General features: G+C 57.4%; 2 protein-coding genes across 4 annotated transcripts; both read right to left on the bottom strand.

The window, feature by feature from the left end:
- Nucleotides 1-1,737: 1,737 nt before the first annotated feature.
- GRK6 (G protein-coupled receptor kinase 6) lies at nucleotides 1,738-17,496 on the bottom strand. 3 transcript variants are annotated; one of them, XM_054079788.1, is made up of 16 exons: nucleotides 17,400-17,496; nucleotides 14,217-14,312; nucleotides 11,443-11,555; nucleotides 11,042-11,119; nucleotides 10,677-10,777; nucleotides 9,298-9,390; nucleotides 8,906-8,969; nucleotides 8,157-8,297; nucleotides 7,391-7,581; nucleotides 6,552-6,589; nucleotides 6,322-6,411; nucleotides 6,022-6,230; nucleotides 5,607-5,744; nucleotides 5,222-5,359; nucleotides 4,946-5,080; nucleotides 1,738-4,168 (listed from the first exon to the last, which is right to left on the bottom strand). In XM_054079788.1, the coding sequence occupies exons 1-16, from the start codon at nucleotides 17,449-17,451 to the stop codon at nucleotides 4,163-4,165; spliced, it is 1,683 nt and encodes a 560-aa protein (XP_053935763.1). In that variant the 5' UTR covers nucleotides 17,452-17,496; the 3' UTR covers nucleotides 1,738-4,162. The 3 variants fall into 3 exon arrangements, with proteins under 3 accessions (XP_053935763.1, XP_053935764.1, XP_053935762.1); XM_054079789.1 differs by having other exon boundaries at nucleotides 1,757-3,420; nucleotides 7,391-7,535; nucleotides 8,168-8,297; XM_054079787.1 differs by having other exon boundaries at nucleotides 1,762-3,420.
- A 3,599-nt stretch (nucleotides 17,497-21,095) lies between these two features.
- LOC104065591 (alpha-2Db adrenergic receptor) lies at nucleotides 21,096-22,930 on the bottom strand. Its single transcript, XM_054080029.1, has one exon. It carries the CDS (start codon nucleotides 22,217-22,219, stop codon nucleotides 21,185-21,187), a length of 1,035 nt encoding a protein of 344 aa, XP_053936004.1. The 5' UTR covers nucleotides 22,220-22,930; the 3' UTR covers nucleotides 21,096-21,184.
- Nucleotides 22,931-22,994: the final 64 nt, after the last annotated feature.

Raw genomic sequence — 22,994 nt, 5'->3', positions numbered from 1 at the left:
CGAGGACAGCGAGGGTCAGAGGGGGCACTGGGTGACACAGGGGGCTGCCCCGGGGGCACCCCGCTCCCTCGGGGCTGCCCTCGCCCCTAGCAGCCCCCCACCAGCCTGGCCGGAGCGCCGGGCGATGGCACCGCCGGTTCCCCGCCGTGCCGGGGTGCGGGGCCGTGACCCCGTCGCTTCCCCTCCGTGGGCAGCGCAGCGCTTTATGGCCCGGCCGGAAGGAATTCCCGCATCCCAGTCCCGGGGCGGCGGGGCAGAGCCACCCCCGCGGCTCCGGCCCCGACTCACCTCGCTGGAGCGCGAATCCTGCGGCCGCAGCTCACGCCGGGGCCGGGGGGACCCCGGCAGGGGCGGGCAGGGGCCCGGGGCCATGCAGAGGGGCTCGGGGGGGCCCTCGCGGCGCGGGGATCGCGGCGGCGACGCCCGCGGGCATCGCCGGGGCGGGCGAGGGAGCCGGGCGGCCGGGCCGGCCCCGCCAGCGCCGGGGCCCGGAGCCGCCTTCCCTTTCCCGTTCCCTTTCCCCACGGCGCGGGGGAGCTCCCCGAGCCACAGGGTGGGCTGGAGGAGGAGCTGTTGCCCAGGCAACAGCTGAGAGCATCCTTCACCCCTGGTACCGGCGGTGCCGCCGCAGCCCCGTGGCTCCAGGCGGGACCAAGGACCCCCGAGTCCCCCCGGAGCTCACTGTGGGGGCCGCTGTGGCCGTGGGGCCGCTGTGGCCGCTGTGGCCGTGGGGCACAGAGCCACTGGTTCTGGCTGCAGCTGAACACCAGAGACCCCTCGTCCGCACCCTGCTCCCTCCCAGCAGGGACCGGGATGGGGACAAGGCACCCCCAAATGCCAGGGCACCATCGGGCAGGGGGGAGCTGGAAGCAGGCAGAGGCCCCTCCACTCCCTGCTCATGGCTCAGCCACGGGCTGGCCAGCCCCAGCCCTACCCGCAGAGCCACACTGAGCTTATGAGACACCACTAACACATTGGTGACCCCGGGACCTCTGTGCAGGGGTGCCACAGCCCAGGCAGTGCCAGCAGGGCAGCACAAGCGTTTCTGACCACTGTGGTGGGAGCAATCCCCATCCCCCCGCCCTGCCTGCCTTCTTCCTTCTACGGCTGCAGAAAATTCCTGGATTTTACCCCAAGATGCCCCCTCTGAGTGTGAGAACTCCTCCTCGGCCTGCTCCCATAGCAACTGTTCCCTAGCTACCCAGCCGCACTTGCTATTCTCATCCCTGTGCAGCTGTGTGTGGCCCCCCCGTGCTGCGCATGAGGCTTTCGACGCTGCCGCCGGCCTTGGACCCCAAACCCACCCTGCATTTACCCCGACCAGGCTGCCCACCTTTGCACGCTCCCCCATGGCAACGATCCTGACCCTAACCCTCCTCACACCACAATCCCCCATCGAGGGGCTGTCCCCTGGGCTAAGGGGACAGTGCTCTGTGCTGGCACATGGTCCCCCCACTCTGCACAGGTCTCCCCGAAGCAACCATGCACAGTACCCAGAGGGGAGCAGGATTCTGCCCTCAGCCCCACAGCCCACTTTTGACAACTCTGGAGCTGCCCGGTGCCCAGGAGGGGCTGCGCTGAGGGCAGAGAGGGGAGCAGAGGGACATGCACCAAAGGGGACGCAGCAGACAGGAGCATCCCGATGGCATGATGCTCTGGCACAGTCATTGGCCCAGCAGAAGCTACCAAGGGCCACCTGCGGTCCCTGGGGCTCAGCATCAGCTCCTACCCTGGAGGGAAGCCCCAGCCTTTCCCTGCAGGACAGGAGCACCAGCAGAGCCCATAGTAACTGAAGAATGGGGTCCTGCTCCTCTTTTCCTTACAGCCACGAATCCTACACAGCCCAGAGCAGGCCCCCCTTGACCCAACAGCAACACAAGGCACAGAGAACCTTATGCTTAACCAAAGATTAAAAATTTAAATACTCTCCAACTTTAGTGCAAGGCAAGCAAACGATACCACAGGTCCAAGTAGGTGCTCAGCCCCGCCGGGGGGCCTGGCTCAGAATGGGCATGAGGCAGCGGCACACACGCACATGTGTGCGTACATACACACACACAGAAGAGACGAGTTATTGCTCAGGACACAGCTGGGATGAGTGTGCACAAGAGGGGACAGGACACGTAGAACAGAGAGGTGGGCTCAGCTCCACGCTGCTCCCCAGGGACACGCAGGGCTCTGGCCCCTCCACTCCTGCCCTGCCCTCAGGCACAAGAGCTGTGCTGGCTCCCCAGGAACCCTGAGGATGCACACTGAGTTCCCAGCCCCGCTTGCTCTTGAGTCACAGCTCACAGAATGACCCCAGCACAGCACATTTTACAATGGCTTTGCTTCCCAAGAGCAGGGTCCTTTATGTGTCTGCTCCTCCAATATTGAGCTGCGCCTGGGAACCATGGCACCCCCAGCACACAGCGATGGCTGGTCCACAGCTGGTGGGACCACACTGCGGCCATCCTGCACCGTGCTGGGGACCAGACTGACTCTTTGGACCTGCAACAGGTACCTCCTGAGCAGGTGCCGTGACAGCAGCTGTGTGTGTCCACAGGCAGTCTGCCAGTGGTCTGGAGAGATCAGCTCCCTGGAGCCGGCAGCATGCGCGAGACGAGGCAGGAGGAAGTAGGCTCCGGCAGACAGGGAAGCAGGGATGAGGCAGTGCTGCTCTGCTGCCAGGATGCAATGGTAGACACTTTGGCACAACGGTTTCCTGTGCCTCGGGGCTGAGTAACGGACTCCGCTGGAGCCAGGGACGCCTCAGCACAGACAGAAAGGTCCAGGAAAGATGCTTTAGACACCTCAAGGCACGGACGGCCTCTGCCCAGGATTCCCTGGTACAAAGCTGGGACAGTCACTCCTCCCATAGGAGGACATTTGTGCCTGTGACAGGGTGGAGGCAGTGCCAGCCCCCACCTACAGATTAAAAATTGACATGTGATATGTACAGACCAACATATATAAATATACACCAAACCTGCAGCGCTGCTTTGGCACTGTGGAATGTGTCAGCAGAGCTGTTCCAGCCTGGCCTTGGCCCACACTGGTGCAATCCCCCACTCTCACCCTGGGCCTGGGAGGGGAATGGCAGCCAGTGGGCAGCAGCAGTACAATCCCAAGTGGCAGATTCAGAAGTGTCGAGGTCCGGGCCTGTTCCGGGGATGAGGGTTTGGCCCAGGCCAGAGCACCTCAGCCTGAGCTGTGTGCTGCTGCCAGCCCTGGAGCCATCCTCACAGTCTTCAAATAACAGACATGTAAAGCTGTAAACAGATTCACCTTCTGGGGCTGCTGCTACCTTTGTCCTTCAGGCTGGGCTGTTGTTCTGCTGGGCACCCAGAGAGGCAAGGGCATCCCATGGGCTGGAGAACAAGTTGTACTCTACAGTCGGGTGGGCTCTTCCTCGCTGTCACTGCAGTTTCCACAACAGTCCTGAAGTCAGAAGGGTAAGGAGAGGGAGGAGGGAGAGAGGAGCACAGCAAGCAGAGGGTGAGCATGGTCACAAAACCCAGCCTTATAGCTGCCCTCCGGCAGGAAAGGGCCAAGCCCCCCCACAGCCTGTGTGTGGGATTGCTACATGGAGGCAAGGGGGCAACCCCGAGTCTGCAGGGAGACAGTCAAGCTGCATCTAGGGGTTCAGCTCCTGGAAGACAGACTGGTGAGCACACAGCTGACTTGCTCAGAAGCTAGGAAGATGATGGGCTCCATGGACTACAGCCACTCGGGGAGACAGCTCAGTGCCAGCACAGATGATCTGCCCTGCTCAGGGCTCAGACGGCCGCAGAAGCAGCTGAAGCCCCTTCTGTTGGAACGCGAAGGAGTCCGGACACAGGGCAATACCAAACCCTTCATGGTTTCTTAACCCTTCTGTGTGTCCCAGGCATCCAAAGAGAGGAGTGAAGGGAACTTCCCACAGCCCCCTGGGAGCAAAGCTCCCAGCAGCGGCAGTGCAGGGGCAGCTTTGGCTCAAGCTGAGGGCAAGGCCTCCCCCACAAAGGCAGCGAGAGCATGGAAGCAGGATTAGTGGCTCAGGGGACAGTTAGAACAACAAGCAGCTTGTGCTCTGCTGGGGGAAGGGGTTAGGCATTGAAGGGCAACACTCCTCTTTCCCAGATCTTGCCATGTCCGTGAGCCACCAGGTATTTCCCTGAGCAGAGCAGCCAGGAGAGACTGCTCATCTCTGGAAAGAGAAAACACGTGGGAAATCACAGCTCAACCCCTGCCACAGGCAGCTGCCCAAACTCTGGCAGGTCCTGCCTGCCTCGGGAAGGGCTGGGTATCCCAGCCCACAGCTGGCTCTGGCTAGGGCAGCCCACTGAACAGTGAAGCACAACTTGGAGCTCATGAGGGAAGCAGGAGTCAGCACCAGGTGGCTGAGAGTGGGTCCAGAGCCAACCATGCTCGAGTCCCGCAGCTGCAAGCAGCTGTTGAGAGGCAGCAGCCCAGACTTTGCCAGTCCTGGAAAGAAGGCAAAGACTGTTCTGGGCAGAGGAGACAGGCAGGCAAGCAAGTCCATAGCAGCTGCGAGACATTTCCGTTCTCCTCATCCCTCGAAAGCACTGCTCTCTCTGCCTGCTCAAGGCCTGACAGAAATGCTCTGAGGAGCCCATTCCAAGAGTCTTTTCTTGAGGGATGGTATTATTTGCACAGAAAGGGAGCAGACTTGCTATTTTAGTGCCTTCAACAGCACCCCCCTGCCTGTGTGAATGCAGCATGTCTAGCCAGGACACTCTAACCCATCCCCAGCACAGGGAATGGCAGCCAAGCGAGGGCTGGCTCCCTGCAGCCTTGCATGGCTCCCTCCGAGAGCCCCATAGTCGTCACCCAGAACAGGGGGGAAACTGCCTGCTGCCCTCTTGTGCCCGCCTCCCTGCCAGATCTGCCTGGCACAGGCAGGAGCAGGCTCACTGCTGCTAGAGGACTTGCTGTAGAGGAAACGCTGGGCAAACACTCTTACCTGTCTGCTGAATAAGCGCTGGAGTAACCCTTTTTTGGGCTGTGGAGAAGGCTGCCCTTTCCAGTCTAGGTCTGGGGGCACTGTGCCATCTGTGCTAAAAACATTCAGCTCCTTAAAACACTCCGTCTCGATCATCTGGAAGAGGACAAAGACGGCTGCAGCAACTGCCACACAAAGCCCATCACCGAGGGCCCAGCAGAGGGCAAGAGCAGCAAGGACAGCACAAAACCAGTGGGACGCTGCCACGGTAGGCATAGACCTGTCCTGCAAACCTACCTCATTCTGCCAAGGAATGGGCACACTTCCTGTAGCAAACTTCTGATAGAAGTCATTGTCTGTAGGTTCTAGCTCCACTCCTTTCACTGTGGAGAACTGCTCAATGTCCAGAACATCCTTGCAGTAGATGGCCTGGGGCTAAAAAGCACAAGGGCTGCTCTGATGACAGGCTCCACTGTCACGCCACCACCTCAAATAACCATGGCTTGTGGCCAAGCCTAGGTCCCCTCTCCTTGCAGCCCAGCACTTGCTTGACCCCTGTTCTTCCAGGCTCCAGAATCAAGAGGGAAGGGGATGGGCACCATCTCCTTTGGCCACCCCAGGGCCCCTGCTTCCCTTGACAGCACCAGTCACTGAAGAGGTCAGGACACAGACAGGCACTTACATCTGGCTTGAAGGGGGGGTCCAGCATGCCCGCTTCCAACCTCTTGAAATTAAGGTGCTTGAAGAGAGGGTGCTCCTTCACTTCCTTGGCTCCAGATCCTCGGCACCCCAAACGTTCCAGAGGGTCTTTGCACAGAAGCTGCAACACAAAGGAAATCAGTGCCCCCGGCAGAAGGCACTCCGAAAGGAGCAGCCCTGAGGTCAACCGGGCTCCCGCAGTGTCTCTAGGGATGGCACGGGCCCATTGGGCAGCTGGAAACGCAAGGAATTAAGGCACGTTGGACCCTCTTGCGGTCCCTCATCACAAACAAGGGAACCTGGCTCCCAGCAGCACCTCTATAAGGAGCAGACTTGATGTTCTCCTGCTGCATGCAAAGAGGTGGTGGGAGCGAAGGAACAGGGATGTACACTCGTACCATGGTGCAGAGGGAGCGGGCGCAAGGTGAGAATTTCTCTGAGTACTCCTCCTGCACTTCCTTTACCAACCGCTCCACCTCTTCCCGTTTGATCTTCTTCTTGCGCTGCTGGAAGGGGGACTGTCCCTCAATCATCTCATACACCAGGCAGCCCAGAGCCCACCAGTCGGGGCTGAACGTGTAACGCTCGTTCTTCACCACCTCTGGAGCTACACAGGAACAGGGGGAAAAGACATGTGAAGGCAGGGAGAATGTGTGTGCAGTCAGAGACCACTTTTTGATTAAACTAGGGACACTTACCCATGTATCCAACTGTCCCTACCCGGCCCTTGATTGTTTGGCCCTCTGGCACATGCACAGCTAGGCCCAGGTCAGAGATACGGATGTGACCTGCACAGAGGAGGAGGCGAGTTAACAGGACAAGGTCAAGGGGCCATGTTTGAAGCTTCCAAGAACACAGAGCAACCGTGTTTCAAACAGGGGAAGAGAGAAGGACTCGAGCCCAGGGCTCCTCTTGGCCCTGCACTCACCATGGTCATCCAGCAATATGTTCTCTGGCTTCAGGTCCCTAGGAAGGAAGGGACTGGATTAGCAAGAAGCCTGTTGTCAAAGCAAAGCATACAAAAAACTGTGACATCTCAAGTCAGATAAACAAGAAAGGCATGCAATGCCTCTGCCTTGGGCTCACAGATAATCTTCCTCTCACCCCTGCCCTAGAGTTAGCCCTACAATCTCTCCTGTCCTGGGCAGAGAGGTAAGACTTGAAAACTTTCAATCCTCCTCAAGGAAGCAGTGAGCCTGTGGCCGATTCCCTCTTTGCAGGTGCAGAACTTGCTATGGACAGGCCACACAAAAGAGAAGGAGCAGAAGCTTCTTCTGCTTGTCCTGCCCCAGGACAAGGCACAGGGTATAACCAAAGGGACTCCCCAGCCTCATGTTTAGCCATGCTATCTGTAATGCTACATCACACCAGCCCGTGAGTACAGTCATGCCATCAGCTTGCTCTCCCTCCTGCCGAGCTCTCATTCTTGAGTGTACTCATCGGGGCAGCCTACCCTCCTTTGCTCTAGTGTCAATACTGCCTGGGGAGCTAAGCACCCAAGAGCCTGCCCTGAGGCGTTCACAGCACAATCACATCTTGTTCTCGATGATTATTTACCAGGACAAGGAAACTAAACTAAACTCTCCCATCTTTCCCATGAGATCAGCTTTCTGTTCCCCATCCCCTCTCACCCAGCTTTGTGCTGCTTTCAAGCCTGAGCTTATTTTCTTGAGCAAACAGACCCAGCTGGGCTAGTAAGAGCAGCAGGAACCCTCTTGCTTCTGCAGCCCGTACAAGGTCTCCCAGCAGGGACCAGGCAGCGCGCACCTGTACACTATCCTCTCATGGTGCAAGTCCTCAAGGCCACAGCAGATCTCAGCAGCATAGAAAGCTGCTCGGGGCTCCTCGAAGCCAGCCTCTCCCATGTGGTAGATATGGAACTTGAGGTCCCCTCCATTCATGAGGGTCAGCACTAGGCAGAGAGCATCTTTAGTTTCATATGCATAGGCTAAGCTCACCTGCAATTCAGGGCAGAAAGGCTGTTAGAAGACACAGCTGGAAGAGGGAGGTGCCCACGCTCTGATGGGCGCTTTGCCACCTAAGCAGCCATTCACAGGAAGCAGGACTAGGCCTTTGCCAGCACAGGAGGCAAAGGGGTAACTGTGCAAACCCAGGGAGGATGTGGAAGAGCCCAGCAGCCGCAGCACACCTCCCGAGACACGGAGGACACCATATCCCTGATCCAGAACTGCTCCCCTCCAGGGACAAGCAGCCCCCAACAGCAACCCCAAGGCAGTGTCTGAGGCCGCAGGCTGTCCACACCTCAGTGCAGCCAGGGAGAGGCTTCTGCCCACTTGGCTGTTTGGAGACAGTTCTTGCTGCTTTCTTGTGTCCCAGAGGTTAAGAAGGTCCCTGTGAGACCAGATGGGTGTTTGGGTTTCACTTTAGGGGCATTTACAGCATCTTGTGGAGGCAGTAGGAGGCCCTGCTCCTGCCTCTCCGCACTGGGTGAGGAGCACAGAGGTGCTGGGCCGGCTGGTTGGAGAAGGAATCAACCACCGCAGCAAAGTGAGAGCAATTCCTATGTACTTACTACAAACCTACTGTTCACTTTTTCCAGGATTTGTTTTTCATTCAGGGCCATGGCCTCTCCTTTCCGCTTTTTGATCCGTTTTTTCTCTAGCTTCTTGCAGGCGTACATCTTCCCCGTGGCACGCACTTGGCAGGCACAAACCTGGAAGGGGGAAACAAGGCTCAGCAATCTCTCACTACTTTGGAAGAGGCACGGGAGTGCAAAGATGTCCCTGTGAGCACGTCACTCTGAGGTTAGTGAGAAGCCCGTTGTGAAAGCAAGGACAAGGGGCACAGCAGCATCTCCATGTGTCACATATGAGGGCTGCAAGTGCCCCTGCCACCTATAGCAGCACAATGACTGGTGTCTGGGAAGACAGAAGGCCACCCCAGAAACAGAAGGAAACCTGACAGTGAGTTTTCGGGAGAGCAGTTCCCCCTGCCGAGCCACCAGGAACAGACCTAACACTCACCCAGGCAGCAGTACGCACCACAGGGCACGTGCTACGTACCCCACACAACACTTCCCATGCCTCCAGTGCCTGGCAGAAGCAGAGCTCATTCCCCTCAGAGGTGAACTGACAGATCACACAATGCCCACAGCAGAGTGGTGCCTGGCACAGGGCCCCTACAGCCCACCCAGCCAGCAGCCCCTGCCTCCAGGTTCCAGAGCAGCTTGTAGCACCCTGACAGCCAACCCAGGTTTGCACCCGCCAGTGGGCAATGGTGGCTGTCTGGTTCCCAGATGGAGAGAAAATGCTGGTCACTCACCTCCCCAAAACCGCCCTTGCCCAGCACACGGTACTGGCGGAAAGTGTTTTTGGTCACTGGCTGCCTGTGAGGCAAAGGAAACTGGAATGAGATGGGAGCAGGGAAAGAGCAAAGGCTGAAGCCCAAATCACCCCTGTGCCCTGGCCTGACAGACAGTGGCCCACCCCAAAACCTCTGCTTGAGTAGATCTTGCTTCCCTGCAAGGCAAGCAAGGCTGGGGCAGCTGGTAAAGGCTGATGGTGCCAATAAAGGGCCCTGAAGTAAAGCAAGAGCAGACAAAGGTCAGGCCTTTGGCCCCTGCTAGGTTCTAGCATGGGGAGGAACACTAGGGAGCTCTCAGGTAGCCCGTGCCAGCAGGGCGCAGGTCTCCCAGTGATGCTGTGGGGCGTTACCGTTCCAGCCATTTCCACTGCAGGAAGCGGTTGAAGTACAAGCTGTCGAGGTAGTCAGCGAAAGGAGCCACACTCAGGTAATCGTGGATAAGCCTACGAGAGAGCAGAGCCCGCAAGATTGCTGAAAGCTGATCCCAGCCATGGAAAAGGCCAGCAGACCATGGAAGGAGGAGGTGAGCAGCCCTGAGAGCCCTGTCATTTTGCCATCCCCTCACCCAGCCCAGCACTGAATCACCTGCACAGCCCTGGCCCAGAAAGCCCACCCTCTGTGCTAAGCGTAATGCAAAAGGAAGGCGCGTTGGAGGTACCGCTGTGACGAGCGCAGCAGCCTGGGATGGGGCTGGCACTGCTAATTGTGGCCTCTCGGCACCAGCCTGGGCTGTGGGACAAAGAGGGACGATAGGGCTCTTTGCAATTGCCCCTCTGCTCACAGGGCAAATGCACACTCAAGGCTGTAATCAGCTGCTGAAAGTGCTAGCAATGTTCAGCACCAGGCGCTGAGTTGTTCAGTTTCAGATAAATATCCAGCACAAAAGGCCCTAGGGGATCCTGCTTGAGAGAGCTAACTGCCTTGGAGACCAGTGCCAGGGCTGCCCAGTGGAGTGAAGAGCCTTAGACATAGCGTCTAGACTAGAGGCATGCATCAAGGAGAAGCAGATGGGCTCTTCCCCTTTCAGAGCTTGCCAAGAGCAGGCAGAGCCCAGCCTGGAGGCTCTGCATTCAGACGGTGACACTAGTTACCACACACAGAGCTAACGCTCCCCAGAAGACTGCAACAAACCCATTGCCACAGCCCTACACTCAATTAGGCAACGTGCTCCAGCTACTGTTTGGGGAGGGGTGGAGGCCATACACTTAGTTTGCCTAACAGCTTCCGCTTTGCACCAGGAGCCAGGATCCCAGCCACTGCTTCTGCGATGGGAACAGAAGTGACCTTAGCTCCCTGCAGCAACAGCCAGCGTAACCTAACCACAACGGCCACATCTGCAGCCAACAGGAGAGGACAGCTGGCACCAGGACTGCAACTGTCAGCTCTGCTCCATGAGTGCCTATGAGATCCAGGCACAAAACCAGGAACAGCATGGCTAGGTGCTGAGGCTTGCTGAAATGGTGTCTTCCCAAATAGCAATTCAGGTTCATGGCAGACTGAGAGGAGTGACAGAGGTTTCTGCAGTAGCCTGTGGCTCCCAGAACTCACAGGAGTTCCTTGCATTTGGTTTCCTGTAGCTGTGCTGCAAATCCCTAGCCCAAAACTCTCCAGGTCCCAGCCTTAGCAGCAGCCCTTGCTGACCAAGAAGAAGGGACCATGAGGAACAAGGTGCAGCATTTACCCCTGGCTATGGCGCAACCTGAAGGAATGCCCCAGCCCTTCAACTTACTTAGTGGATTCCTTGAAGAGTTCCTTGGAAGGTTCCTGCTCCAGCCTCTCACAACAGGCAGCCACCAGCTGCGAGGGGACTTCTGGCACATGGTCCTCACTCTGGGGACAAAGGGATGGAATTAGACATAAGAAGCAGTATATAAAGAGGTCGCCCACAGGAACGCTGGACAGGTGGCCCACCTGCTTCAGGGCCACTGGGAAAAGCAGCAATTGTTGCTTGCGAGGTGGTGAGATGGCTCTGAACTCTACCCTCACACTCGTGCCCAGCACATTCACTGTGGCAGGACACGGGTAATGACAGCTGTCAGCTTTCCAAATGCTTTACCATTGCAGGCAGAAAATACAACCAACCCTCTTACTCACATTTGGCTTCAAGTACTTTTCAATCAGCTGTTGCCCGCATTCCTTCCGCTTCTCATCTGGAGCCACTTCGTACCCTGCCTGCACAGAGCAAACAGCGTGAGGAGCAGGTCCAGCCAGGAACCAAGCCTTGCTTCCGGGCAACAGCTGCAAAGCAGCAACACCCTCTGCCCAATGATTCCCATGCTTCCCTGGAAAACCAGATTTCTAGCAAACAGCTCCTTAAGCAAAGGCCCAGCCCTGTCTTGGAGAAACTGCAGCTCACAGGTTTTTCCTTCAGTAAAACCCTAAGTGCCCAGAAGTTCCTGGCAACTGCCAGAGCACCCAGTGCAAATCAAACTGCGCCTACAGTGCCAAGAACGTCCCTGGCTCCCCCAGTGAAGCCCAAAGGGCTTTGCTCTTACCACAGCATCCAGGAACTTGACACAGCGTGACAGCTCAGGTCGTGTCTCGCAGAACTGCCGAAAGAGCATGTGCCCGATGGGCTGCTTCTCGCACAGGCTGTGGTAGTCCCGCTCTGCAAGTGTGGAGAAGATCACTCGCTGCTAACCCCTAAAAAGAAGCAGCCACAGCCCACCACCCCGGCCACAGGAGGGGCTTGCAACTCGTCAGCTGGCTGCTCACAGGTCCCATGAGCCTAAGCCTCCCAGGAGAGTGAAATGCACCCAAAGGAGACAAGAGGCATGACAGCTTTTACGTTCCCCAGTGGAAGATCTTCCCTGAAATAGGTTTGACCTGCTGTTCTGTACAGTCTCTTGCTTCCCTGGAGGCTCTCTTCTCAATCCTGTCCCCACAGGGGCCAACTGACTACTCCAGACACACAACTTTCCTTGGAAAATGAGGAACACATCAAGCTTATTCCAAGGCAGATCTTCCAGGCTAAGAGTTGCTCTGATGACTCTTACAAACCACTCATATTCTGAAAGGCCTGGCTGAAAGCAGTAGCATCAAAATGGGAGGCAACATTTCCACAGATGTCCTGTTAATGCTGCACACAGCCATTAGACCCCCTGACTCCACGGGACAGCCACCCGCTTGTGTGTCAACTCCTATTGCCCTCTGGAGCTCAGTTTCCCTGCCAGTTCCTCCTCTGAAATCTGGCAGCCCAGGAACAAACCCCTTTGACCACACTGAGTACTTCCAGTTCTCTGCTTTTTTCCCTCCCTTTCCACTAATTGGATGTTGTCTGATCACAGGCCAGAAAAGATTTCTGTTACAGCCATTGCCACCGAGGGCTGCAGGCTGCCTGTGCTGCAGATGTGCAGCTCTCCACCAGCGCACGGGGGATCTTCCAGCACTCCTCAGGGCTGGGTACTGCCGGCCTTCCCCTTCCCGCAAAGCAGTTTCTCCCAAGGAAGCTGTGGCTTCCTGAGGGTGCACAAGAGCATAGAGACGGCAAGGCTGTGGTGGGGGAGGAGGCCACCTCGCCAGCTCCGCTGCACCGGCCGGTTTCTTTGTGTCTGCAGGGGAAGGAGTTCCCTTCAGTTGAAGAGGATGAAAGTTTGCTGGCGGCAAGATCAGAAGCTTTTGGCTGCCCACACGGTTGCCCAGGCTCACACAAGGTTGCTCCCTGTGGTGAGGGCACACAAAGCGTAATTCTGCAGTGGGCAACCGTCCTACCGTACCCATGGTCCTGCCAAGCCTCTGGAATAGGAAAGAAATGCCTTTCTAGCGGGCTGTGAGGTGAAAATAAAACCACTCTTGCCAAAGAGTGATCAAAGCACAAGGAACAGGGTCATCCATCCTGTGGGGAAACGAGTTGGCCACCACATGGGCTAGGAGCTTCTCACATGCCTTCCCAAGCGGGAAGCGGGAACACCAGCGGTGACAGACAGTGGCTGGGAAGGACTTGCCTCCCAAAGCTTCTGTCTCAGACAGTGGAACACCAGAGAGAGACAGACCACCAGCACTACCACCAGCAAACGGGCAGCACAACAAAGATGAAGTTCAGTGCTGGAAAACAGGTCATGACAACCTCAGGAAGGGCTGCTACGGGCAAAAGATGGACATCAGCTAAGAGAAAGCTCTGCTGAGGGCATACAAGTGAAAGAAGCAGATCGGGGTTTTGACAGCAAAGATGGGAACTGCAAGGAAAGCTCAGGCCAGAGGGTGTTGAGTGCTCAGATCTTGCTTCAGAGACGCAGTTTGCAGCAAAGCCAAGGCAAGAGTCTCCATCTGACTATACTTGGCCCCAGAGCCAGCCCCGAGAGGTGATGCACAGCAGCAGGGCAGGTGGTGCACAGCATACATGGGGTACTTTGGGCTGTTGTGAGCTTGGAGACTAGGTGTGGATGATAGAGATCGAATTATTCCAAATGCTACAGTCCCCTGTGCCCTCAAACAGAGCCGCTCCTCTCCCTAGGGCTGCCAGGACCTGGCAAACCTGGGCAGGGTAGAACTGGGGACAGGAACTGCAGAAACCTCCCAAACCCACTTGGCTCAGTGATACCTGCTTTGAAATACAGCCAGCGCTGTGCCACTCCAGCTGGCATCTGAACCTGGAGTGACAACTTAAACAAACTCTCCCCTTCCCAGGAAGCAGGGAATTCCCATCCCCCGTGCCCCAAAACAATTTGATATGATCTCAGGACCAAGCCTGCTGCACAAACAACATTAAAACCACGAAGGGTACAAAGTGCAATATTAAAATGACAGGCCGAGCCCTGCCCAACTATACAATTCTCATCCACACCACACAGCAAGAACCCAGCTTTGCCTGATGAAAGTTGCTGTGTTAGTGTTAGAAATCGAGGTCTGCAGAGCAGGGCTGAATCCCAGCCAAGGAACCCAGAGGACGTTAGCAGGATCTTTGTTATCTATGCAAAGCCACCCTAGAGCGATGGTTCAGAGCTCTGCAACAACGAGCAGCTCTGTTGCACAGAGAAGTTGGTGTATCTCTAGTGAAGCTCGTCAGTCTAGAAGGTGTGTGGGTACATCAACAGACATTATCTGGAAAGCACCATACAGCTGTGACTTACCTACCCATCTTTTCTTCCCTACACCCTGAGCTCCGAGTGATTTTGGCTGGGTTTTGGCCAATACATGCCCCGTTATGGGTCCCTGACCCTTGCGGAATCAACTGCCTTCACATGTCCAGCTTTGAGCGCACAACACCCACACGTCCTCACCCACTGGCCCCGCTCCAGAGCAGGGCCCGGGCACTGTGCAGCTCCCTCACCGAGGGTTTGTCGAAGATCCTCGCAGAGGCTGATGTGGGGGAACTGCAGCATCTGGCGCCATTTCTTACTCTTGCCTTTCCGGTTTCCACCACCTCCTGCAGGGCATACAAAATTGGTACCATGAGTTACGAAGCAAGGATGTCCAATTACAGCCTAACCTTGCCGGAAGTCAAGAGAGGAGACACTCTCTGTCCATTTACACCAGCAAGCCCAGGGAAGGATAACAAGACTGTAGTGGTACCACTGTCTCCTGGCTGCTGGAACAAAAGCTTTTGAGTCTCTGACTGCCAGAAGAACTGGACAGACCAACCACTCTGGCTGCCGAATCAAGTCTCAACCAAGAACATGAAGACCTTTCACCTGGTCAAGTCAGTTAACTCGTATTTAAGAAGGGAGAATCAGGGCAGAGGTAGGAGCATCTAAAGCCACAGGTTACTCCATGCCCACACAAGAGTTCTTGGCTCCCAGGCCTGTCCTCAGAACCTCTGCATAGCTAATCACCTCTCTAGGCCAAGCCTTGCTCAGTGTGAAGCTCTTCCTGCTGTACTAAGATTTCCATTCCACCTACTCATTCCAGACTGATTGCTTACTCCAGGGAGGGGCTCTCAGAGGGAGGACATGAAGCTGGAAGACAAGAATTCCTGCTCTAATTCTGGCTCCATAGACAACTCGCTCCATCGCCTGGGGCTCATCACTTCAGGTTTCCCACTTGTGAAGTGGGGACACTCCCACATTTCTCCAGAGATAAGACAGCTTCAGAAAACTGAGATCCATGAACTAGATATTATTCCAACTTCAATTGCTGGAGTAAATGCCCAGTGCTGCAGGACAGGGTGGGAAAGCTTTTGGATAGACCAAAAAATTTACATCATAGCAAGCACTAAGTACTGAAATACTTGCCCGCCTGATTGCTAGGATCAGCCAGCCTCTAGGGACCGCCTTCCCCCTGCCCGGTGCCAACAGACACAATCTCCCACCTCCCTTTGGAAATACATTAAACCACTCTAACGAGCTGGGACAAAGGCTCAGCTTTCTGAAATTGGGGGCGGGGAGGGGTGTGTGTGTGTATACACCATTTTTCAGCTCTTGAGAAACACTTTCATAATGCTTTCCTCCACTGTGGATGCAATTCAGCCCCAGACACGGTCCCCAGGCATCCAGCTCCCCGCGCTGCAGGAGGCCTCAGTTGAACAGGCAGGTGGGACAGGGGCATCACAGCCAGCCTTCTGTAGGGCCAGCCCCAGGTCCGAGCCCCTGGCAGGCTGCGGGTCGCTGCACTGCATCTGCCCCACAGCAGCAGCTGGGCTGCACGATTGTACAAACTCAGGAAGGAAGTGACTCAAGGGTAAGCAGGGGTGGAAGAAACCAGCAGCAGAGACACCTTCTTGTCAGCCACGGCTTGTGGCAACGAAAGGGCTGGGGACAACCTTTCGTTGTGAGGGCACAGGAGGACTAGCCATACTCACCTCCAAGAGTGCTCAAGGAAAGGCAGAGTTGTGCCCCGCAGTGCCCGGAGGACCAGCAACTTGCATTGCCTTGAGTTGTTTGCTTTCAAAGGAGGCTCCAGAGCCCTTCTCGAGAGGTTCTCCCCACCCAACCTACAGCGCTGCAGCAAACAGCCCAGCAAGGAACTTCTCTCCTGCACACAAACCTCCCAGCATCTCTTTCTAGGATGGGGCAAGGAGTGGGCCACTCTAGCTCAACACAGGAGAGCTTAAGGGCTTGGTGATAGCTCAAAACCGGTCTGTTGTCCCTCTGCCAGAAGCCAGCACCAAGGGGACAATGTGGAAAGCATCCTTCACCTTCCCTGGGCCAAACCCTTCTGGACGTGTTTGAAGGAAACGTAGAGCACGGCCACCCTATGGCAGCAGTTCCCTACCACATCCAGAGTGATCTCAGCCTGGCCCTCCCACACCAGACCAGGAGGCTCCCAAAAAAGTTGGGTTGGAGCAAAGCATCTGGGGCTGCAAAGTGGTTCTGTCCTGTCACGCAGACTGCCAGAGATCGCCCCAGCAGCCACCATGGCCACCCAGCCATTGGTGGAAGAGCCACGGACATCCACAGCTCTTGAGGGCCATGAACCACCTGGCACACACAGGGCGTAGCCAAATCTCCTGCCCCACAGTGCTGGCGTGCACCACAGCATCTGCGCTAATGCCATCCGCATCCCTATCCTAGGCACAAGCGTGCAGCCAGACTGCCCACTGTCTGCCAAGGGAGAGGGTCCAAAGGAGCACTGGGAAGCACTGCAGCAGCTGCCAAACACCTCACTCTCCACCAGAAACCAAACGCTCCTTTGCTGAAGGCACAACAGGAGCCAGCCTCCTGGTCACTCACTCCCTGGAAAGCAGAGCCTCATGCCTTCAAGTCCCAAATGTCACTGTGTGCTTTCGTCTGGGTTTGGCTCTCAAGGAAACTTTGCCATCATGAACCATATTGTCATGGTCCACCAGTCACCATGCCTGACATCTACACTAAGCCTGACTTTCAAGCAGCATGAAAATGTTTCTGCCTGTGTAAAGGTAATTGCGTTGCTCTTTACTCCCACAAATCCAATCGTGAAAGCTCTCTAACTGGATTTCAGCGGCCCCTCAGGCTCCAAAATGACTCGGCCTGGCTGACTGCATACCATGGGCCAGGAGAGAATGCACTTCCCCATCACTTTATGTGAATTAATGGACTCCTCGATGCTTGGCTGCATCAGATCTTCTCTGAAAAGGACCAGGCTCCTGTGTGGCAGGCTTCCCAGCTCTCCTTCAGCCATCCTGACGTTTCCCTGCTCTCCTATAGTCATCCTGAGGCTTTCCTGCTCTCTTTTAGCCCTCCTGAGGCTTCCCAGCTCCCTTTTAGCTCTTCTGAGGCATCCCTGCTCCCCTTTAGCCACCCCGACGCTTCCCTGAACGGCTGCTCGGTCCCTTCAGGGCAGCCCCGCTGCTGGGAGGACCCCGTCAGCAAAGCCCTCGGCGCCGAGCGGGGCTGGTGCGAAGGCGGCGCTGGGCGGGGGGCTCAGGGGACCGGCCCCTGGCTGGGCAGAAGCACCTCGCCAGCCCTGCTTCTCCCCGTGCCAGAGGAGCAAAGGCTGCGAAGGAAGGGGCGGGGCGGGGGCCGCAGCGTGGCTTCCAGCCCCGGAGCAGCGCCCTCCCCATGCAGCACCGGGAACCCCCCTCCCCGCCGCCGCTCACCCTCGCGGGCCTTGAGGAGGACGGTGTTGGCGACGATGTTCTCCAGCTCCATGGGCCCGGGCGGCGCTGCTCCCTGCGCTCGGCCCGCGCCGCTCCCCCCGCCGGCCCCGCCCCCCGCTCCCGCCCGGCCAATCGCTGCGCACGCTCCTCCCGCGCCGCGCTCCCATTGGCTCATACGCCAGCAGAGCCCCGCCCCCTCCGCAGGCACCTCGTCCTCCCATTGGCCCCTCTGGGGAGCGGGGGGCGGAGCGTAAGGGGGAGGAGGGGTAGAAACGCGCGTCATTCGGCTGCCATTGCCGGGAAGCGGCTGTGGGCGCTGATTGGAGGATGAGGTGTCACTCAGCGCGCGCTACCGCCTTGCCGGGCTCTGATTGGTCCAGAGTTAAGAGCGGCCGGCCTTCCGCGGCATCTGATTGGGTGCGGAACGGCCGCTCCGCCGCTCTCTGGGCTGTGATAGGTGCGTCACGCAGGGGGCGGGGACAGCCGCTCCTTATAAGGCGATGTTGGCGTAGGGAATCCCCAGGGAGTGAGGGTTGGCGGTGGGGCTCTTTAGGGGAGACCTGCGGTTCCCCTCTGTGCTGTCCTACACCCATCTTCAAAGCAAATAATAGAATCACTAGGTTAGAAAAGACCTCTTGGATCATCGAGTCCAACCATTCCTGTCTGCCACTAAACCATGTCCCTGAGCACCTCGTCTACCCGTCTTTTAAATCCCTCCAGGGATGGGGACTCAACCACCTCCCTGGGCAGCCTCTGCCAGTGCCCCATGACCCTTTCTGTGAAAAATTTCTTTGTGATAGAGGTTCGGTGTTTACGGGAGCCTCTCTCCTCGTTGGAGCCCGGCACCATGTTTGTGGCAGCCTCCATAAGCTTTTTCCAGGCAGCTGTGTGTCTGGTGTTGGTCAATCCCTGTGTCACAGGGTGGGTAACACAAACTCCAGCGCTGTGCCTGTTCTCCCTGGTCACTACTGTAGTGGAGGTTCGGGGTTTTCTCATCGCGATTCGGTCTCATCCCGTAGCATTAGGGGATGCTGCACTGCCAGCCGCATCTTGCTGACCCCAGTGGCTCCTTGTGGGTCATTCTGTTAAATTTGAATTCCTCTTGCTGCTCCTGAAGGCTTCTTCCCTATGATTTGCTCTAATAGCCATTTTTTTTACTGGTACTTCAATTAGCAGCAGCCTTACCCTAGCTGCAGTGTGAGAACCTCTGCCCCAAAGCAAGCAAGCCATCAACGTCTTTGCAGAGCTATGTCCTCTTTGGTCCTCAGACCTGCGCACGACCTGTCCAGCTCTCTGCTGCTCCTGAGTGCAAAACCTCTGGTTAACCCTCTTACCCATTAGCAAGTTGTGCCTGCGCTACTTTCTGCTCCTTGGGTTTTGGGTGTGATGTTATCTCTGCTGTCCGACGGCTTCCATCTCTTGCTTTGTCCTGCAGGTGATGCCTCCTGCCTTGTGTGTGGTGGCTGGTGGCAGTGAGGCTGCCTTGAGTGGGAGGTTGGTGTTGGTCGAGACGTGGAGGAGCACATGGTGATGGGCAGGTGCCTCCACCAGCCTCTGTCAATGGTAACCTGCTGGTGGGGACCAGCCTGGGCTCCCAAGCACTGCTCATCCAGGATGTGCTAGTGAGCAGTAGGGAAGAGGTTCCCTACTGCTGTAGTGAAGCTGATAATAACACAAATATTCCAAGTACTCATTTCCTGTGCAATTGGTACCAACTGTGGGCCGCCATGCCCCTCTGCATCTGTTGGAGATCACATCTTTCTGGTTACAAACCTGCAGCACTAACAAAGAGGAGGATGCTTTTTCCTGCTGTATCTCAGAGGTGATTTCCCATGTCATTCTGCCATGAGGGATGAGCTCATGCCATGAGCTTTCTTCTTTTAGCACTGCTCTCCTCTTAAAGGTGGCACATACTTATTTTGAGCTTCAAATGCAATGATTTTGCTTCTATGCTCTTGCACGTTTGACCCTTAGATTGCTAGTTTTGGTTTCATCCCAGATGGTGTTTTGCAGCACCATTCCCACCACAGACAAAAGTCATTGGCCACAGGGCGCTGCCAGAGCAGCACGATGGACTTTGTACAAGCGTGAAATGGAAACAGCCACTGTGGAGAGACGGAGTGACCTGCTTGACCCATTTGCTGTCAGCAGCACTATATGCCGGATGAGAGTTCAGTGGGAGACGCTCAGTGAGGAAGCTCTCCCTAGAGTGTCTCAGCATCCCAGTAGTCCCTGAGGCAAAGCAGGGGACCAAGTGCTCCCAGACCCTTTCTGATCCTCAGGACTTAGTGGTTTGGACATCAGCCTGAAGCTTGCTTCAGTGCCTTGGATGTTTCCTTGATGCCAGCACAGGTGCTTGGTCCCCTGGTCAACCCCAGTGGTGTGGGGCAAGGGTGAAGGAAAGCCTACAAATCAGGGCATCACGGTCCCTGGGGTGCTGCCCATGGGGCTGGTTCCCCCCAGGGAGAGCTCTTCTTCCAAGTCCCCATCGGGCGCCCTTGTCTTCCTCGGTATTTTTAGAAGCGAAGTGCTATTTAACTGTGAAAAGGCAAAAGGCAGCTGGAAGGGAAGCCAGGCAGCAGTGATAGGGCAGCCTCCTTCCGGAGACAATGCCAGCACAGCTCCAAATGTTGTGGCCAGCCACCGCTGGGGGGTCAGCGCTGGGCCCCCATCCTGGCATGGTCACCACTGGCAGCCTCTACTGGTCCCATGCTCATGCCACGAGCCTCTGCGCATGGGACCAGTTGGGATGGCCTGGGGTTCTTCACTACTATGAGTAACCCTATCCCTTCCAGTCCCCCTGAACTCATTGCAGAGCTGCACCCACCCTGACAGGGGCTGGTGAGGGCTGGCAGGGATCGGCGTTCCTTGGGCTCCAGCTCCCAGGCGCCGGCGGCTGTTTTTAGCTGAGTGAAAGTTTGATGTTTTGAGATTTTCTATTTTGAGCAGCAAAGCTAGAGAAGTGGAATGGCCCCTGACCCCCGGGGTGTTTGTGCGGAGCAGGGCAGAGAGCAGGGCAGGGTGAGCATGGGGTGGCTGCTGCTCTCAGGGGGATGTGATTGCCCCCAGGTCTTTGCCCTGTGGTTGTCCTCGTGGCCCCTTGCACCTCAGGCTGTGCTGGAGCCTGGTCCCAAACTGCCCCATCTCCCATGCTCTCCCAAGGGAGGACAGTGTTTCCAGCACTGGGATGTCATTCCTCTTTTACCTCCTGCAGCAGGATCCCAGTGAAGCCCTTGAGCAGGATGTGGGGCATCCCAGCCCAGCCCTGCACCCCTCACCCCTTGCCATGGGGTACGTAAATGTCCCCATGGAGCCCCCACAGCACAACACAGCTACAAACTGGTGGGCATCCAAAGGGAACAGCCCTGGCAGAGAGGCAGAGGGCTTGGACTGCTGCAGTGGCATAGCCAGCTCAGCAGGGCATCAGTGATGCTGCCACACAGGGGGGTTTGTCCTCTACACAAGAGGATGCTGGAGGTCACGGATGTGCAAAGGAGCTGAGGTTTGCCTGGCAGCGGGGAGGGCTGGTGCTCAGTGGAGCTGCCGTGGAAAGTTGTCACCTGCAGTGGGTCATCCGTGATGCAGGGGCGATGGGTGGCATGACCTGAGTGCCAGTGAGTGCTGGCAATGGACGTTGCTTGCTGGGCTCCTAGGAAGCAGATGCCAGCCCCAGGTGCAGGCTTTGGCCTCATTTTATTCAATGTCGCTTTTCAAAAGTACCTCGATATGCACACGGGCACAGCAGCCTGGGGTCCGCAGCAGGGCCGGGCACCGCATTCCCGGTGTCACGGCGGGGTGCTAGGTGCAGTCCAGCAGGGGACCGCAAGGAGCCGGCGGAAGGCAGCACGGAAGTCACGATTGAAAAGGGTGTAGATGAGGGGGTTGAGGCTGCTGTTGCAGTAGCCGATCCAGAAGAAGAAACTGAAGAGGGGTTTGGAGATGTGGCAGCCCTCCCTGCAGATGGCCCCTAGGCTGTAGGTGAAGAAGAAGGGAAACCAGCACAGCACAAAGGCCCCCATCACCACAGCCAGCACGACGGTGAAGCGCCGCTCCCGTGCTCGCACCAGTCGCTGCCGGCACAGTGACATGCTCTGGTGCTGGCTCCGGCGCCGCCGGCTCGGCATCCCAGTCTCCAGCCCCTTCTTGCCAGTGGGGCGTGGGGCATGGGTGGTGAGGAGGGCAGCTGTGCGCCGGGCAGTCAGGTGGTAGATGCGGCAGTAGACGGCAACCATGACGAGGCAAGGGGCGAAGAAGGAGGCGGCGCAGGAGGCCAGCACGTACCAGGTCTCCTGGCTCAGCTGGCATTCCCGGCCCCCTGGCTGGACCCACAGAAGTGGTGGCAGTGCCACCACGGCTGCTGCCACCCAGACTGCCCCGATCATCCCCTTCACCCGCCCAGGGCTGCGGCGCAGGTTGAGCCGGGCTGCCCGGGTGACAGCCCAGTAGCGGTCGAGGCTGATGGCGCAGAGGTGCCCGATGGAGGCGGTGCAGAGCAGCACATCCAGCGCCAGGTACAGGCTGCACCACAGGCCACCGAAATACCAGTAGCCCATCACCTCGTTGGCCAGCGAGAAGGGCAGGACGAGGATGGCCACCAGGATGTCTGCCGATGCCAGGGACACGAGGAAGAGGTTCTGTGGAGCCTGCAGGGCCCGGCTGGTGGAGACAGCTGCCACCACCAGCACGTTGCCCACCACCGTGGCCAGCAGGATGGCCAGGGCAGCCAGTAGGATGAGCCCCATGGCCACAGGTGAGTGTGGGGCACTGCCGGTGCTGCTGCTGTTACCGGAGGCATTGAGGACGGCGCTGTCTGGCTCCATGCTGGCTCAGCCTCTCAGGTGGACAAAGCCCCATGGGGCTGCCTCCCACCACATGCACCCCACTCACCGACCCTGCTGCAACTGGTGCTGCAGCCCTGGCATTGCTGAGTCCCCAAAGGGGCGTTCCAGCCACCACTGCTCCCGTACTGACCCAGTCAGGTGGCAAGGCGGAGGCTGTCCTAGCCCAGTGGTCACCCGGTCAGGCACACGGGGCAGCGGCAGTGCTGGGAACCCTGTAGTGGCTCCCACAGCAGCCCTGCTAGCTCTGCTGGTCCCAGTCTGGGAGGAGGGCGGGCTGGAAGGAGGGAAGGAGGGACGGGCTGATATTACTGGCAGGAGCCCAAGCATCTGTGGGCAGTGGGAGAAGTGGTTATTGCCAACATTTAAAGGGCTCCTGCCAGGGTCACCATGGTGGGTGGGCTTCTGCCATGGGCTTTGGGGTACCCGGCAGGCTGGAGACATTGCCTAACCCTGCTAAGCTGACATCTCACAGTAGACCCAGCCTGGCAGCACCACAGCACCTTGTCGTGCTGTGCTAAGCTCACCAAAACAGCAACCCACTGCCATGGCACACAGCAGTGCAGCACAGACCCTGCTGGCTCAGCCTTCCAGGGATGAGATAGATGGAAGAAGATGCTGCCTGCAAATCCCAGGCGCAGGGTTTAGCTGCAGCATTGTCAGCGTGTGTCCCCATGGCACGGCGTGCTTTGTGCATCCTCAGCACCAGGCACTCATGCAGGGCCAAGCTGTGCAGCGATGGTGTATGGACAACCAG

This window comes from Cuculus canorus, chromosome 14 (assembly GCF_017976375.1).
Source record: "Cuculus canorus isolate bCucCan1 chromosome 14, bCucCan1.pri, whole genome shotgun sequence".
In the NCBI taxonomy this organism is placed as follows: domain Eukaryota; kingdom Metazoa; phylum Chordata; class Aves; order Cuculiformes; family Cuculidae; genus Cuculus; species Cuculus canorus.
This window is presented reverse-complemented; position numbering and strand designations above follow the sequence as displayed.